We start from the raw sequence: 16,304 nt of genomic DNA, 5'->3' as shown, positions 1-16,304 counted from the left end.
CTGTTGGGCTGTGGACGCACCGACTCCTCCCTTTTGGGCTGTGGACGTTCGGGCTCCCCCCACTCAGGCGTAGGACGTTCGGGCTCCTCCCACTCATGCGTAGGACGTTCGGGCTCCTCCCACTCAGGCGTAGGACGTTCGGGCTCCTCCCGCTTGGGCTGTGGACGCTCAGGCTCCTCCCGCTTGGGCTGTGGAGGCAAAACCAGCAGGCATTCTTCCTCTGCTGGTGGAGACGGGGACAGCAGGCATTCTTCCTCTGCTGGTGGACCTGCTACCTGGGCTGCTGTTCCACTTATAACTGCCTCCAGGTAGCTGAGGACCAACCCCACACCTTCCTCCCAGGTGCTTACGGTCTGTTCCCTCGCATATGCCTCCCATCGCTCTCTGTCCATAAATCGCAGGAACTGGACGACTACTGGGATAGACTGGGCCTCCAGCCCAGCATTTTCCAGCATCCAGTCCCGCATTTTGATGGCGTCTTCTGCCATTTTTTTTCTTTTTTTTTTTTCTTTTTTAAATCCAAACTGCGGTTCCTGCTCTGGCCTGAGTCCTGGAGGCGCTGTCGATCCCACGCAGGACACCACGTGTCACAAAGACGGCCGGAGTGGGTGGCGTCAGACCAGAAGCCGGAAGTAAACAGACAGAGACGGTGGTGATGATGAGCTGAGTGCAATGGCTGCACTCAGCGTTTATTAACAAATAAAAGGTTTGAAAATAGCACAAAAACAGGACACGGCACTTGCGCCAAAATAAACAGACATACAAAAACGGACTAACACTAAACAAACGGTGCACGGACAGACAAACAAACACGGTGAGAACAAACACTTACAGTGCCTTGCGAAAGTATTCGGCCCCCTTGAACTTTGCGACCTTTTGCCACATTTCAGGCTTCAAACATAAAGATATGAAACTGTAATTTTTTGTGAAGAATCAACAACAAGTGGGACACAATCATGAAGTGGAACGAAATTTATTGGATATTTCAAACTTTTTTAACAAATAAAAAACTGAAAAATTGGGCGTGCAAAATTATTCAGCCCCTTTACTTTCAGTGCAGCAAACTCTCTCCAGAAGTTCAGTGAGGATCTCTGAATGATCCAATGTTGACCTAAATGACTAATGATGATAAATAGAATCCACCTGTGTGTAATCAAGTCTCCGTATAAATGCACCTGCACTGTGATAGTCTCAGAGGTCTGTTTAAAGCGCAGAGAGCATCATGAAGAACAAGGAACACACCAGGCAGGTCCGAGATACTGTTGTGGAGAAGTTTAAAGCCGGATTTGGATACAAAAAGATTTCCCAAGCTTTAAACATCCCAAGGAGCACTGTGCAAGTGATAATATTGAAATGGAAGGAGTATCAGACCACTGCAAATCTACCAAGACCTGGCCGTCCCTCTAAACTTTCAGCTCATACAAGGAGAAGACTGATCAGAGATGCAGCCAAGAGGCCCATGATCACTCTGGATGAACTGCAGAGATCTACAGCTGAGGTGGGAGACTCTGTCCATAGGACAACAATCAGTCGTATACTGCACAAATCTGGCCTTTATGGAAGAGTGGCAAGAAGAAAGCCATTTCTTAAAGATATCCATAAAAAGTGTCGTTTACAGTTTGCCACAAGCCACCTGGGAGACACACCAAACATGTGGAAGAAGGTGCTCTGGTCAGATGAAACCAAAATCGAACTTTTTGGCAACAATGCAAAACGTTATGTTTGGCGTAAAAGCAACACAGCTCATCACCCTGAACACACCATCCCCACTGTCAAACATGGTGGTGGCAGCATCATGGTTTGGGCCTGCTTTTCTTCAGCAGGGACAGGGAAGATGGTTAAAATTGATGGGAAGATGGATGGAGCAAAATACAGGACCATTCTGGAAGAAAACCTGATGGAGTCTGCAAAAGACCTGAGACTGGGACGGAGATTTGTCTTCCAACAAGACAATGATCCAAAACATAAAGCAAAATCTACAATGGAATGGTTCACAAATAAACATATCCAGGTGTTAGAATGGCCAAGTCAAAGTCCAGACCTGAATCCAATCAAGAATCTGTGGAAAGAATTGAAAACTGTTGTTCACAAATGCTCTCCATCCAACCTCACTGAGCTCGAGCTGTTTTGCAAGGAGGAATGGGCAAAAATTTCAGTCTCTCGATGTGCAAAACTGATAGAGACATACCCCAAGCGACTTACAGCTGTAATCGCAGCAAAAGGTGGCGCTACAAAGTATTAACTTAAGGGGGCTGAATAATTTTGCACGCCCAATTTTTCAGTTGAAATTATTGTTGAAATATCCAATAAATTTCGTTCCACTTCATGATTGTGTCCCACTTGTTGTTGATTCTTCACAAAAAATTACAGTTTCATATCTTTATGTTTGAAGCCTGAAATGTGGCAAAAGGTCGCAAAGTTCAAGGGGGCCGAATACTTTCGCAAGGCACTGTATATTTACGATCTTTCTATTTACTTTACTTTTACTCCTCGCTCTCTCACCCGTTCTCCTCTTCCGAACACCCAACCCTGACTGACTAAAAATGTGCCTATTTATACTGTTGTGCTGGGATTCAATTACTAATTAATTATTCCCTTGAATCCCAGCACGTGAATTAATTCTGTGCAACCCCGTGCTCACATATTACATTTAACCAGCACGTGAAGTGATTTGTGCCCTCCTCGTGCCTAAATATAAATCTACACTTTTTAAATACACGTGAAACACAGACCCGTTTATATCCCGTGTACCAATGACTATACACCAACATTTACACACGCAACATACAAATGCACACAGGGACGGGGCGCATTGCCACAGGGACCCTGAGTGAACAAATGACACACACATTTGATACATATTTCATTTATTTAGGGTTATAAAGAAAGTTATGCAACACCCAATGCCCCCTTAGACTCAATAACTGGTTACGCCACCTTTAGCAGCAATAACTGCAACCAAATGCTTCCTGTAGTTATTGATTAGTCTCTCACAGTGGTGTGGAGGAATTTTGGCCCACTCCTCCATGCAGAACTGCTTCAACTCTGACATTTGTGGGTTTTCGAACATGAACTGCTTGTTTCAGGTCCTGCCACAACATCTCAATGGGGTTTAGGTCTGGACTTTGACTAGGTCATTCCAAAACTTTAAATTTCTTGTTCTTCAACCATTCTGATGTAGACTTGCTTGTGTGTTTCGGATCATTGTCTTGCTGCATGACCCAGTTGCGCTTCAGCTTCAGCTCACGGATGGATGGCCTGACATTCTCCTGTAGAATTCTCTGATACAGAACAGAATTCATGGTTCCTTCAATGATGGCAAGGCGTCCAGGTCCTGATGCAGCAAAGCATCCCCAAACCATGACACTACCACCACCATGCTTGACCGTATGAAGTTCTTACTGTGGAATGCAATGTTTGGTTTTTGCCAGACATAAAGGGGCCCATGTCGGCCAAAAAGTTCCACTTTTGACTCATCTGTCCATAGAACATTGTTCCAGAACTCTTGAGGATCATCCAGGTGCTTTTTGGCAAACTTGAGATGAGCATTCATGTTCTTCTTAGTGAGCAATGGTTTCCGCCTTGCTACTCTGCCATGAATCCCATTTTTGCCCAGTGTCTTTCTGATGGTGGGGTCATGAACACTGACCTTAGCTGAGGCGAGAGAGGCCTGCAGATCCCTGGATGTTGTTCTAGTGTTCTTTGTGACTTCCTGGACAATTTTACGCCTTGCTCATGGAGAGATTTTGACAGGATGGCCACTCCTGGGAAGATTCACTACTGTCCCAAACTTTGTCCATTTGGACAATATGGCTCTGACTGTGGTTCGGTGGAGCCCCAGAGCCTTAGAAATGGCTTTGTAACCCTTTCCAGACTGATAGGCATCAACAACTTTTTTTCCGGAGGTCTTCAGGAATTTCTTTTGTTCGTGGCATGATGTTCCTCTAGAACCTGTGTGCTGACAACTTCACTCTGATGGTAAGGGCCAAAATTAGTCAGATTTATATTGGGCGGAGCTGGCCCAAATCAGGCCTGGTTGTTAACCAAAGTACTCAAACAGCTGACCCTAATTATCCCTTTAATTGGGTTGAGTTAACTACAGGGGGGGGGCAATAACGTTTTCATACCTGAAGATTGCATGTTTGATTACCTTGCACACCAAACAAATGAAAGAAGCACCAAACTTTGGTGTCATGTTTTCTCTCAGACTCCCTCTATATACTACTACAACCCACAAAAAAATCGGACTAAATACAATGTGAAAAATATGCAAAAATGCAGAAAATCCGACAGGGGGCAAATACTTTTTTACGGCACTGTAGTTCACATCATTGCAATACTTGCCATATATTTACACTGACAGTAGTGTCTCTACATTATAGAAAGGGCTAATGACTTTAACACTCTGTATACTTGAGTTTCTTACATTTTTACCCTAACCCTAAGTCTAAATCTCAGCCTACCTTGAAGGCATAGTTGCTAAGAACCAGGATGACGTCCTTGAAGAAAATTTTGCTGGTAAGTGTGTGTCCGTGATACACAATGGGCTCTCCACTGGGGCCATCCCAGCAATCCACCTCAACACAGCGACAGCCACGCTTCAGAGCCCTGGGTAATAAAGCAGACAGAGAAGGACATGTTTGTGATGACCCTTGTCCATCATTATGGGATACCTGTGTCACACAGGGATGCAGTGGTTAGGGTTAGGGTTAGCTTAGCTCCCACTTATTTATTAACTAAAGTCAACATTTTATTTTGGTATTTTGTTATTTATTGATAGATGCTTTTCATGGCACATTGGTCAAAGGTGCTTGCCTAACTACTGTCCCACAGCACAAGCTAGCAGGAAGGAACTCGGGTTTTGTTTGTTTGTTTGTTTTTTACATCGCACATCGAAATGGCCAAAGGCTATGAAAAACAACTTCATTCATCACACCTCCTTTTAATTTATTAAAAAAAAAATGCATCCATTGATAGGTGTGACGGAGTGTGCCTCCCCTTTGTATATATTTGTTTATTATTATTAGTTATTGTTATGATTTATGCATTATATGACGGTGAAAAGCCGTGTTACTTGTTTTAGGACAAGCAAGGTGCCGTCCGCCACGTTATTGTTATTGTTTTGTATTTTAATTACCTCGTGAGGATGTGTGACTGTCAGCTACTGATTGTAACAACTGGCCGACAGTCACGCAGACTTAGTAAATCCGTGCAGAATGTGACCGAGGGGTAATATAATAATTGATAGCTAGTTAGTCTCTCAGTCACAAATATAAAAGATCAGCAGGTTGGCTGCACGATGAAGGGTGTTCAGAGTGGAGAACGAGTGTGGAGTTAGGAGGTAATTTCATTTCAAGAAAGATAACGATTGCTACATATGCTGGTTTTTCAACCAGCATACTACTTGTTGCTGTTTGTTGTTTGTTTGTTTGGCCAACGTGCCCTTTTGTTTATATCAGTGTTTTTGTTCTGTTTAAATATTTCTTTTTGTTTGTTTAATAAAACGCTGAGCATGTAGCATCTCAGTTCCGCCCGTAGTACTGCCTTGTTGTGGATTGATTTCCTGGTCTGACGTCACCACTGCAGACATCCAGATCACATAGGATATGAATAATTATGTATAAAGCTGATCCTATTGCGGTCCATATTTCATTGCAGCATAAACCATAAAACACTTCATTTAATATACATGGAAAAAAACACTGCATTTTCTGGTTATGTTCTGTGACAGAGAAAGAATGAATCTTGGTTATAAATCTCCCTCCCGACCTGTGAGGGCGCAGTGTAAAGGGAACAGTGTGCCCCGGACTGGATGGTTTCGCAATTCATTCCAGGGGAAGGTGGAAGTCAGGCATCTAGAAAGGGGGAGGAGCCACAGTACACCAAGTCTTAATACCATTATTTTACAGACTGCAAGTGCTAGTAAACATGGGCTAGTATGTGTATTTTAATTCAGTTGGTATTTATTTTTTGTTAACTCTAACATTTTGTAAAGGTTAACTGTATTTATTGTAAACATATTGTTTTTAGGACAGCTCCAGTACTACATTCTGGTACTGCTGTCAAATCAGTGACACAGAAATGCTTAATACTTCAAAATGAGTTATAAAGGCAGTTACTCATTGATAAGCTGCAGTACATTCCTTTGAAAAGAACCTCCTAAAGTAGTATTGTGTTTGTATTGTATCTCCAGAGGGTTGTCCTGCTATAAAGGTACCTTAAGGTCAGAGGTTTTTTCACATAATCCTTATATGTCACTGTGGCAGGATGGCTGATGTGGTGATGTGTGTGACGTCAGGTTCCAGGAAAACAGTACACCAAAGGCAGAATGCGGGGCAAAACACTGCGTGGCTGCACAGTTTTTTTATTAAACAAAATAAAGACTTTTCAAAACACAAAATAAAAGGGCACAAGGTCCAAACAAAACAAAGCTACAATACAGGAAATAAACAGAACGAATACCTTAACAAAACAAAGGTAGCAGTCATTTTCTCACAGTGCTGTGCTGTCTATCTCCTTCAAACTCTCCAAAAATCTCCAAACTCTGTCTATGTACCTTCTTCTCACTCCAACCAAACTAATGAACCTGGAGCTGGGCTTATATAGCAGGTGGTTAGGAGTTAATTGCACAATTAACAATCAATAAACTCCTGACCACCTGCACCTGAACTATAATCTCTGGATACGAATTAACCCCATCCTAGCCAAACACTATTACAACTGCATTTGAACCAAAACACCGCTGTTTTTCAAAACAGAAGAATATACAAAATACAACCAATAACAATAAATCATAATACAAATATATAGGGAGAAGCGGGCACCCCGTCACAGTCGCTTAGTTTACCAGTGTGACAATGAGCTCTGTGATGATATACTCTGTTTCTAAGGTAGAGTGTGAAAGACAGGCGGTATCATTTTGGCATGCTGCGCCTCGTTTTGTGTTACCTAATGTAGCCCTCGACGCTGCTTTGGCCCCGAAGCTGGTCCTCAATCAGGTAGGTGTTGTGGGAGGAGGAGATGACGTAGTGGCTGAGCGGCTGCCTCATGTCCTGATAGAGACCCTGGTGCCGCGGGTTGAAGATGGAGCCTTCAGGAGAGCTGAGGTACATTAGGAACCCATCGATAGTCATGGCATGGAGCTTCTTGGCTGCATGGAAGGGTTAACAATGGATCAGGATTAATCTGGTGGGAGGAGCTAGCACAAGTACTAAATAGATCATTACAAAAATTTACTTCATATTTCTATAAGTTACCACTAGAGAAATCTTGTATCATGTAATCAACATGTAGGCATAAACACATGACCATGAACATCAAGATTCAGCCAATCTTGGATTGAATCCTGGATTGACATGTTTTATATAAAGATTCCTGTTCAATTCTGGATTACATTCCAATCTTGGTGAGGATTGGGTCTGGATAGTTTTGAAGTCATGGTTGCTGTTATTTTTAACTTGTTTGACAAATTCAGGACGTAAAATGCTCTATGGAGGTGCAGTGAAAGTGGGAGGTCCTGCTCTATGGAGGTGATGTGAAAGTGGGCAGTCCTGCTCTATGAAGGTGATATGAAAGTGGGCGGTCCTGCCCTATAGAGGTGATGTGAAAGTGGGCGGTCCTGCCCTAAGGAGGTGATGTGAAAGTGGGAGGTCCTGCTCTATGGAGGTGATGTGAAAGTGGGCGGTCCTGCCCTATGGAGGTGATGTGAAAGTGGGCGGTCCTGCTCTATGGAGGTGATGTGAAAGTGGGAGGTCCTGCTCTATGAAGGTGATGTGAAAGTGGGCGGTCCTGCCCTATGGAGGTGATGTGAAAGTGAGCGGTCCTGCTCTAGGTGCAGTGAAAGTGGGAGGTCCTATGGGAGCAGGACCTCCCACTTGCAGAAGCAGAGCTACAGTGAGAGGCGTCCACTTCAGGCAGATCTGCAAAGGACTCATCAGCTACTAAATAACAACCAAAGAGAGGAAAATCTCCATCTGCTCTGTGGAATAAATGTTTTAGTTGATTCAATTCTTGGTTGGTTAATTATTCATAAACCAACTTAAAGTAGGTAATCGGCAGATGGAGTTGCTATCAAGGTACAATAACAAATATGTAGTTTATTATTTCGTAGCCTATTGATTATAAATATATATTAAATACCTTGTTTTTTTATTTATACAAATGTCTATATATTACCCCGGTAGAAACTTCCTTGTTGAACGATGCATCATCGTCGTACAGATTTTGGAAACTATTAAATTGCTGAGGCACTAACACGGAGAATTCTTAAGAAATATTATCAATAGATGTAGGGGTACAGCCAGCTGCCGGCGCTCTCTCGCACTGCAGCCAGTTCATCCCACCCCTCCTACAGTGCAGTACCGGTGTCTGAGGGCTCGTATCGGTCAATGAGCAGCAATGCGTGCTGCCGGCTCTGCTCGCACTGCAGTTGCTCTTCCCGCACAAACTCCACCAGCTCCAGCAAGCTCAGCTTCTGCCCATCCCCGGAGAACTCCTGGAAGAGCCGCAGCACGTCCTCCCGTTGCGTCAGCATCTTGTAGAACAGCACAAACTCGTCATCCTCCAACGTGCCCGACTGAGACTTGTCAGCCATCTGGGTGTAGAAAAAGGACAATTGTGATGTTCTGCTTAAACAGCCTGTTTGATGGACTCACTTCCAATGTACTAATTAAGACCACAGGAGTAAAAAGCCTATTTGAACTTCAATGGAATAGCACTGGTGTATCTTATGATTGTGCTTTTTCTCTCATCATGTTCTTTTTATCTCTATATATAATTGAGGGGAAGATATTATATTTAAACTTTTCACTGTTCTACTCTTGAAAAGTTATAGCAGCATGTATAATCAGCAAACAGAAATTCTTAAACTCCAAACTATAAAATGAATTAGCTAGTCTATATAAACTGAAAACCCTTCCTAAGACTCATACACTGCTCTTTCTTGGCAATCTTTTCTTTGTAATTTTATTGTATTTGGCGAACTAACAAGTACACTATGACAGTAATATGCACCCCTGACCCAGCTGTAAATATAAAATAAGTACCCTGAAAAAGTAGATCACATGACCCACATCCACTGCATGCACGTTTCAAAATGTTCCACACAGACAGACAGGATACTCCATATACCCCCCGGATCCTGATACTCTCCAGAACTTACAAAAACATCCTTTTAAAGTTTCATCATAAAACAGAATGCGTAGCAGTGCTGCATTACACATAATGTAGAAAAATACAGTACTGAGGGCGTCCACCTTTGAAAGGGCATTGGCCACTCAATAATGTAGCAGGTATTCGATTCCTCCAGTGAAAAACATCCATGACTTGAGGAGAATTAACATATATAGCTGGATTCACAGACCCTGATTAACAATTAATCAGGCAGCAGTGTGGAGTAGTGGTTGGGTCTCTTGACCGGAGGGTTGTGGGTTCAATCCCAGGTGGGGACACTGCTGCTGTGCCCTTAAGCAAGGTACTTTACCTAGATTGCTCCAGTAAAAACCCTGTATAAATGGGTAATTGTGTGTAAAAAAATAATGTAATTGTATGTAAAAATAATGTGATATCTTGTAACAATTGTAAGTTGCCCTGGATAAGGCTGTCTGATAAGAAATACTAATTAATCTTGGCCTACCTAATGTTACCTTAGCTAAGTTAGTCCAAGACTAGCACTGCTCATTGTCTGTGAAGCCACCCAATACACTTTACTTTTACAGAAAGGAAAGAAAAGGAAAGAAAACATCGGGATGGCTGTAGCTTGGGTGTTTTTGGGGTTTGCTTATTTTGAAGAGTTTCGTAGAGCCTGAGAGCTCATATCGGTCAATGAGCAGCAATGCATGCTGCTGGCTCTCTCGCACTGCAGCCAGTTCATCCCACCCCTCCTACAGTGTAGTACCAGTGACTGAGGGCTCGTATCGGTCAATGAGCAGCAATGCGTGCTGCCGGCTCTCTCGCACTGCAGCTATTGGTGAAATCTGGGCTCAGACAGACTGGATACACAATGCCTGGATACAGCTTTTTTCAGATCAGGCTAAAGCATTACTATTGGATTGAGATCTGGTGATTGTGAAGGCCATTTCTGAACTTTTATTGTTGTTTTCTTCAAGAATTCCAGAGTTGACTTAGCCGTACGCGTTGGGTCGTTGTCGTGTTGGAAGATAAACTGTCTGCCAATCAGCCTCCGAGCGGATGGTATCATTGTACTGTGTAGAATGTTTTTATAGTCTGCATTCGTTCGATGCTCAATCACATGAATGTCTCCAGTCCCTGAACTGCTAAAACACCCCCATATCAATCACGATCCAACCACCTACATATTTAACTGTAAGTACAAGCATTTCTTCATTGACGGCTTTTTTTTTTTCTCTAAAAACACTGTTGTCCATTTTTGGGGAAAAGTTATATTTTAGTCTCATTGGACCAGAGGATTTTGTTAAAGGATGCTTCAGATTCCTGTTCATATTTCTTGGCAAATTTTAGAGTTTGTTTTATGAATTATTTTTAAAAGTGGTTTGTAGCGAGGTCTACGTGCACACAGCTCTTCTATGTTCAGGTGCCTTTGTGCAGTTCTTTCTTGCACTCTTATGTCCGATTCTTCTAAATCTTTCTTTAAGTCCTTGACGACTTCTACTACTTGCTGTACCCATAATTTTCTTGGGTCGTCCACTTCTTTCAAGCGTTTCAGGTGAATTTGTTCTGGGGTACTTCTTGATTATTGCTCTGATTGTGGATTTTGGTATTCCATATTTCTTTGATACTGTTCTGTAGCCATTTCCTTTGTTGTTGTTTGTTTTACGAGTGTGTTTCTCAAATGTAAATCCAACTCCTTTGTCTTGACAGTCATCTGCTGTGTTGCCAAAACATTCTTCAATAGATGTTAGAAATAATTATCTATTTTTCTGGCTATTGACTTTGTAATGCAGATTAGTCACTGTGGAATGGTTTTCAATCAATGAATATATATTTTGAATTACTTATATTACATTTTTACAGACTTTTAATGTAAAGGTGCCAATACTTTTGTCATGAACAAATATTTTAAATTGCATAAGTGTTTTTTCTTTTTTTTATCAAGTTTGTTAAGCTACCAGAAATTGTGTATTTTGGTCTGTGTCATATTAATTAGTGGCTAATGTTCACTAAATGCTTGTATTAAACATGTTTTCTTGAATGATCTTATATTAAGTGTAGGGTGCCAATACGTCTGTCAGTGACTTTTTTGTAACCCACCTGAAAGAGGTGTAGGGCATGGTGCTCATTCATATCCACATTCATCATCTTCAGCAGGTCCCGCACCTCTTTAAAGTTCATGCGTCCGTCATTGTTCTTATCTGCTTTCTTAAACCAGTCACAGATCCACCTACAAGCGGGTTAAGGAAACTCCAAGGTAGTTGGAAGAGAAGTGCTATCTTTTGCAACCTTTCTGCAATACAGATGATATCATCATACCAGCATAACAGATTTCCTTGTATTTTCAATGTCCTTATCTTTCATTTGACTGGCAAGTCATTTACATGTACAGTATAGTCGTTTACTGATTTAAATATCATATCAGATTATTTTTAGTGTGGTGATACTACCATTTTATCATTATGATAATAACTGCATTCCTGGAAACAGCTGTAAATTAATACCTACCGATAAGCATGATGTTATGTATTGTGTTGGGGGAAAAAAAAAACATGTGTATGTCAAGCTTCATCATGCATTCACTCTTATGTACTACACTTGTTATAAGGAGCCTTCTTGGGAGTGATTTGGATCACACTTTACAGTAACTAAACAAAAATGATTAATAATGAGGTAGTTTCCTCAGCGGAACAGTATAACTGTTAATAATGAAATTGAAGGGGAAGACTGAGACTTGGTTTAGGGTGTAAAAGAACAACATGAAATAACGCACTTATTACTAGTAATGGCAGCTTTGTCTTTTTATTTGTGAGAAGGATACTGGTCGAGTTTCTCACGCTGGCCCATGTTCTCCAGGTTCTCAATTAGCTTGCGCATCCCCTGAATCCACGTCTTGGCCTCCTCCGGAGAGTCAGCCACCAGATCCAGGTTGCCGCGACGACCTCGGAAGACGAGAGTGAAGCAGCGGTCAGGAGGAAACTCCTCAGCAATGCTCTGCAGCACCTCTGACTGGTGACCTTCCCGCACTGCCTCCACATCACCCACTGAGACTGCGTGTAGAGTACAGAATGAGTAGAGAATGAGTACAAATACTGAGACTGTGTAGAGTACAGAAATGAAGAGTAGAGAATGAGTATGAATACTGAGACCGTGTGTAGAGTACAGAATGTGTAGAGAACAGGGGTGAAATTCTGCCGGTACTCACTGGTACACTGTCCATCCACTCACACAGTCCACTAGCGCAACGTTTCTCAAACGCGCTTTCATTCAGCACAGTTCATGCTGCTTGCATTTTGTTTCCTCATACTGCTTCTGTTTCTGTTATTTGCTATTGGCCACCATTGATGTCAGTATAATCACTGCATGTTGATTGGCCAAGCTTTCATTCTGATCAGAAATTCATTTTGGCATGAGTCACAAATCTCCGCCCATTTTGCTTTGTGTCAGTGCTCATTCATTGATCAACGAGAGAAGACTTTAGCAGTGCAATGTGAAAACAGTGGTTTGGTGTAATTATCATTATTACGAAGTAATAATTATTTTCTTTAGTGAGAAACTATGTGAAATATTTGAAACAAACATTGCTGCACATGAATTTGAAGGCAAAAATTCATGTCAGTGTTCGCCATAAATTACATAGTTGATAAATATTGGAAATAATTATAACGCATTTTGCCTTGCACCGAATTACCAGATTGCCAGAATTTGAGTGAATTTTTTTTAAATGGCAAGTGATGTGTTGGACAGTATGGATTAACAATAACATAAAAAAACAGGATCAAACTGCTAGATTAACTAGATTTGGTAAGCGAGTCAGAATCAGGATACAGACACTTTTCAAACACTGGCCCAGCTTCCAAGGTACATGTTGATCAACATTTTGTTTTGTTGTGATCCTAGTATTTTCTGTTATGAGGACTGTAATAAACGAAAAGCAAAACGGTAAGGTGTTTTTTTCTTCGTACAATGCCCCCTTTCTAAAACATTTTGAAGAGTTTAAGTTAAATGTGAGTTTTCACTTGCATGCACATCTAAAAAAAAAAAAGTCAGAAGTAAACCACAGTAATGATGCAGAAACCACAATACCAGGGATAAAATAAAAAAAGTCTACTTTTATACTGTTTCTGCCTGAAAAATCTTTTTCTGGAATAGATCATGGTAATTAATCAACAGAGAAGCTGTGGAAGGGTGGGGTATTCACTCACACTGGAGACAGAAGATGGTAGTTGAAAACACCGGACAGGTGCCCAGTTTTATTTATTTTATTTTTGATTTATTTTAGCCCGCAGAAGGTGCTGTTGTCTGTGGCCTCTTTACCAGCAACGGTAATCAGGACCACAGGTTACTTTCACAAGTATATGCAGGTTCGTGCAGGCGCACTCACAGGTGCTCAAAAATAATAATGAAAACCAAAGGCGAAATGAAAAGGGAAAATAAAACACTGTAATAAAACTATAAAAGTGCTGCTTACGCAGTGCCCCCACTGCCGCTATGCCAGTCAGCTTGGTAACTCCGTCCTACGCTTCGCTGTGCACTATACACTGGGGTGGCCAAGGTTCCCCTATCACTACACACTTCCCCTCGGGTACGTAACCATATATTTTAATAATTGGTTTATTTAAGGCTGGCTGTCTTCCTCAGCTGTGCTTGTCTGATTTTATTCTCTTGCTCCCACCACTGGTGTTCCTGGTGTTTGTTTACGCTCACCTTCTCAGCTAGCGTCACTGTATTTCCCCGGTCATGGCCACCCGAATGCACAACCAAGCGCAGTTCTTATGGGCCGAGCAACCCGCCCAAGGCCCGCCTCTCAACCACTCAGAGAGAGGAAAAGCCAACACACCTTCCACCGAACCTCTCCGTGTCATTGCCATGATTGACAGTCAGATCTTACAAGGCTGCTGCCCCCGTCCTGCAGAACCACGCATGCGCCAGACAGTCCGCACAGATCTTCCCTGTTACATATCCTCACCACCGGTCCATTTGAAAATCCTACACCCCCATGCCTTCCCAAGAGAAAAAGTCTGCATTTTGATGCAGTTTCCCTGCTCAGTGGACTACGTGGAAGGCATAGGGCTGCAGGGCCAAGTACCACCACGTGATTCTGGCGTTGTTATCCTTCATCCGTTGAAGCCATGTAAGGAGGCATGATCTGTAACCAGGGTGAAGTGTCACCCCAGGAGGTAGTACCGGAGTGACTCATTTTACTGCGAGATACTCCTCGATGGTACTATAGTTTTTCTTGCAGGGAAGGAGCTTCCTGCTGATATACAGGACCAGATGCTCGCTTCCCCATACCTCCTGAGACAACACTGCCCCGAGACCTGTCTCTGACGCATCCGTCTGAGGGGTGAACCTCCTACTGAAATCAGGACTGCATAGCACTGGTTGCTACACAGCCTTCGCTTCAGAGCGAGAAAGGCCCTCTGACACGACTCCGTCCACTGAACAGTATTTGGGACAGCCTTCCGGGTGAGGTCTGTCAAAGGAGCAGCGAGCGTGGTGAAGCTCGGGATGAACTTCCTGTAATAGCCCGCTAGTCCCAAGAAAGAGCGCACCTGGGTTTTGGTCGTACGGACCGGCCAGTCAGCCAAGGCTTTCACCTTAGCAATCAGTGGTCTGATCTGGCCACTCCCTACTCGATAACTCAAATACTCCGACTCACTCTTCCCAATGGCACATTTCTTTGGGTTAGCAGTGAGCCCAACCTCCCGCAAGGATTGCAGTACCGCCGCTACCTTACACAGATGACTCAGCCAATCCTCACTGTGGATAACCACATCATCTATGTAAGCAGCGGCGTACTGCTGATGGGGCCGCAAAATGCGATCCATCATCCGCTGGAAAGTGGCTGGTGCTCCGTGCAACCCAAAGGACATGGTCCTATATTGGTACAACTCGAAGGGAGCCGAAAACACCGTTCTCTCTCTGGATTCCGGAGTCAGGGGTATCTGCCAGTACTCCTTTGTTAAATCCAGTGTCGTCATAAAATGAGCCGTGCCTAGACACTCCAGCAACTCATCTACCTGGAGCATGGGATAAGCATCAAACTTCGATTTTTCATTAACTCGCCTGAAATCAATGCAAAATCGAGTTGACCCGTCCGGCTTATCCACTAAAACAATGGGACTGTTCCAGTCACTTTGGGACTCCTCTATTACACCCAGTCTGAGCATCTCATCAATTTCCGCCTTTATTACCTGCCGTTTGCGCTCAGGTAATAAAGGCAAACTGGCGCCCCCAGCTAAATTTCAATGTGGTGGTGGGCTACTCGAGTCTGCACTGGGACCGGAGAAAACACATCAGGAAACTTCGTCACCAGCGCCCGAGCCTGACATTTCTCTGTTGGTGTCAAATTATCTGCAATCCATACCGACCCTTTCTTCGCCAACATAGAAAGATCAGGTCCCAGGTCTGTGACGTTATCTGCTTGCGCCACTAACAAAGCCTCCTGTTGCAACCAGGGCTTCAAGAGGTTTACATGATAAATGTGCTTTTCTCTCCATCGCTCCGGCTGGCAGATCTCATAATCAACCTTCCCAATCCGGCATGTAACCTCATAAAGTCCTTGCCACTTCGCCAGAAGTTTAGACTCAGAGTTGGGTAACAATAGAAGCACTTTATCCCCGGGCTGAAATGTGCGCAACTGGGCCCCCCTGGTATATTGGGTCTCCTGTCTGTATTGAGCCTGCAGCAAATTGTCATGCGCCCATTTTCCCACAGACTCAAGACATTTGCGCAGGTCCAATACATACCTGACAGTATTGATCGAATTATCCTGCTGTTCCTCCCACATCTCTCTGACCAGATCGAGTACGCCCCGGGGTCTCCGCCCATACAGCAGCTTGAATGGTGAAAACCCCGGAGAAGCCTGAGGTACCTCTCTGATAGCAAAGAGAAGTCACTGTCAATAAATCTGCGCAACATGTTTTTGAGGGTCTTACTAAAACACTCCACAAGACCATTGGTCTGAGGGTGAAAAACCAAGATCCTAATGGTCTTAATCCCCAAAAGTTTACATGTTCCCCGGACTAGCTGGGACATAAAGTTGGTGCCTCGGTCGGTCAGTATTTCCTTAGGGATCCCGACCCGGGAGAAAAACCTTCACTAGCTCATAGTAGCATAGCATAATCCAAAATGATCAATAGGTGTGTGTATCCCGCCGCACTCCTTTCTAG

At 43.2% G+C, this 16,304-nt stretch overlaps 1 protein-coding gene across 1 annotated transcript in view; it reads right to left on the bottom strand.

Annotated features, from left to right (window-relative positions):
- Window positions 1-16,304, bottom strand: part of LOC117408797 (1-phosphatidylinositol 4,5-bisphosphate phosphodiesterase delta-4) — an 88,937-nt gene that overhangs the window by 55,423 nt on the left and 17,210 nt on the right. The window contains exons 4-8 of the mRNA XM_034014114.3: window positions 11,951-12,179; window positions 11,230-11,359; window positions 8,362-8,593; window positions 6,949-7,150; window positions 4,464-4,608 (exon numbers count right to left, since the gene is read on the bottom strand). Coding sequence (XP_033870005.1) covers window positions 4,464-4,608; window positions 6,949-7,150; window positions 8,362-8,593; window positions 11,230-11,359; window positions 11,951-12,179 — 938 coding nt within the window. The remainder of the gene's footprint in view (window positions 1-4,463; window positions 4,609-6,948; window positions 7,151-8,361; window positions 8,594-11,229; window positions 11,360-11,950; window positions 12,180-16,304) is intronic.

The sequence above is a fragment of the Acipenser ruthenus genome, chromosome 10 (assembly GCF_902713425.1).
Source record: "Acipenser ruthenus chromosome 10, fAciRut3.2 maternal haplotype, whole genome shotgun sequence".
Classification (NCBI taxonomy): domain Eukaryota; kingdom Metazoa; phylum Chordata; class Actinopteri; order Acipenseriformes; family Acipenseridae; genus Acipenser; species Acipenser ruthenus.
This window is presented reverse-complemented; position numbering and strand designations above follow the sequence as displayed.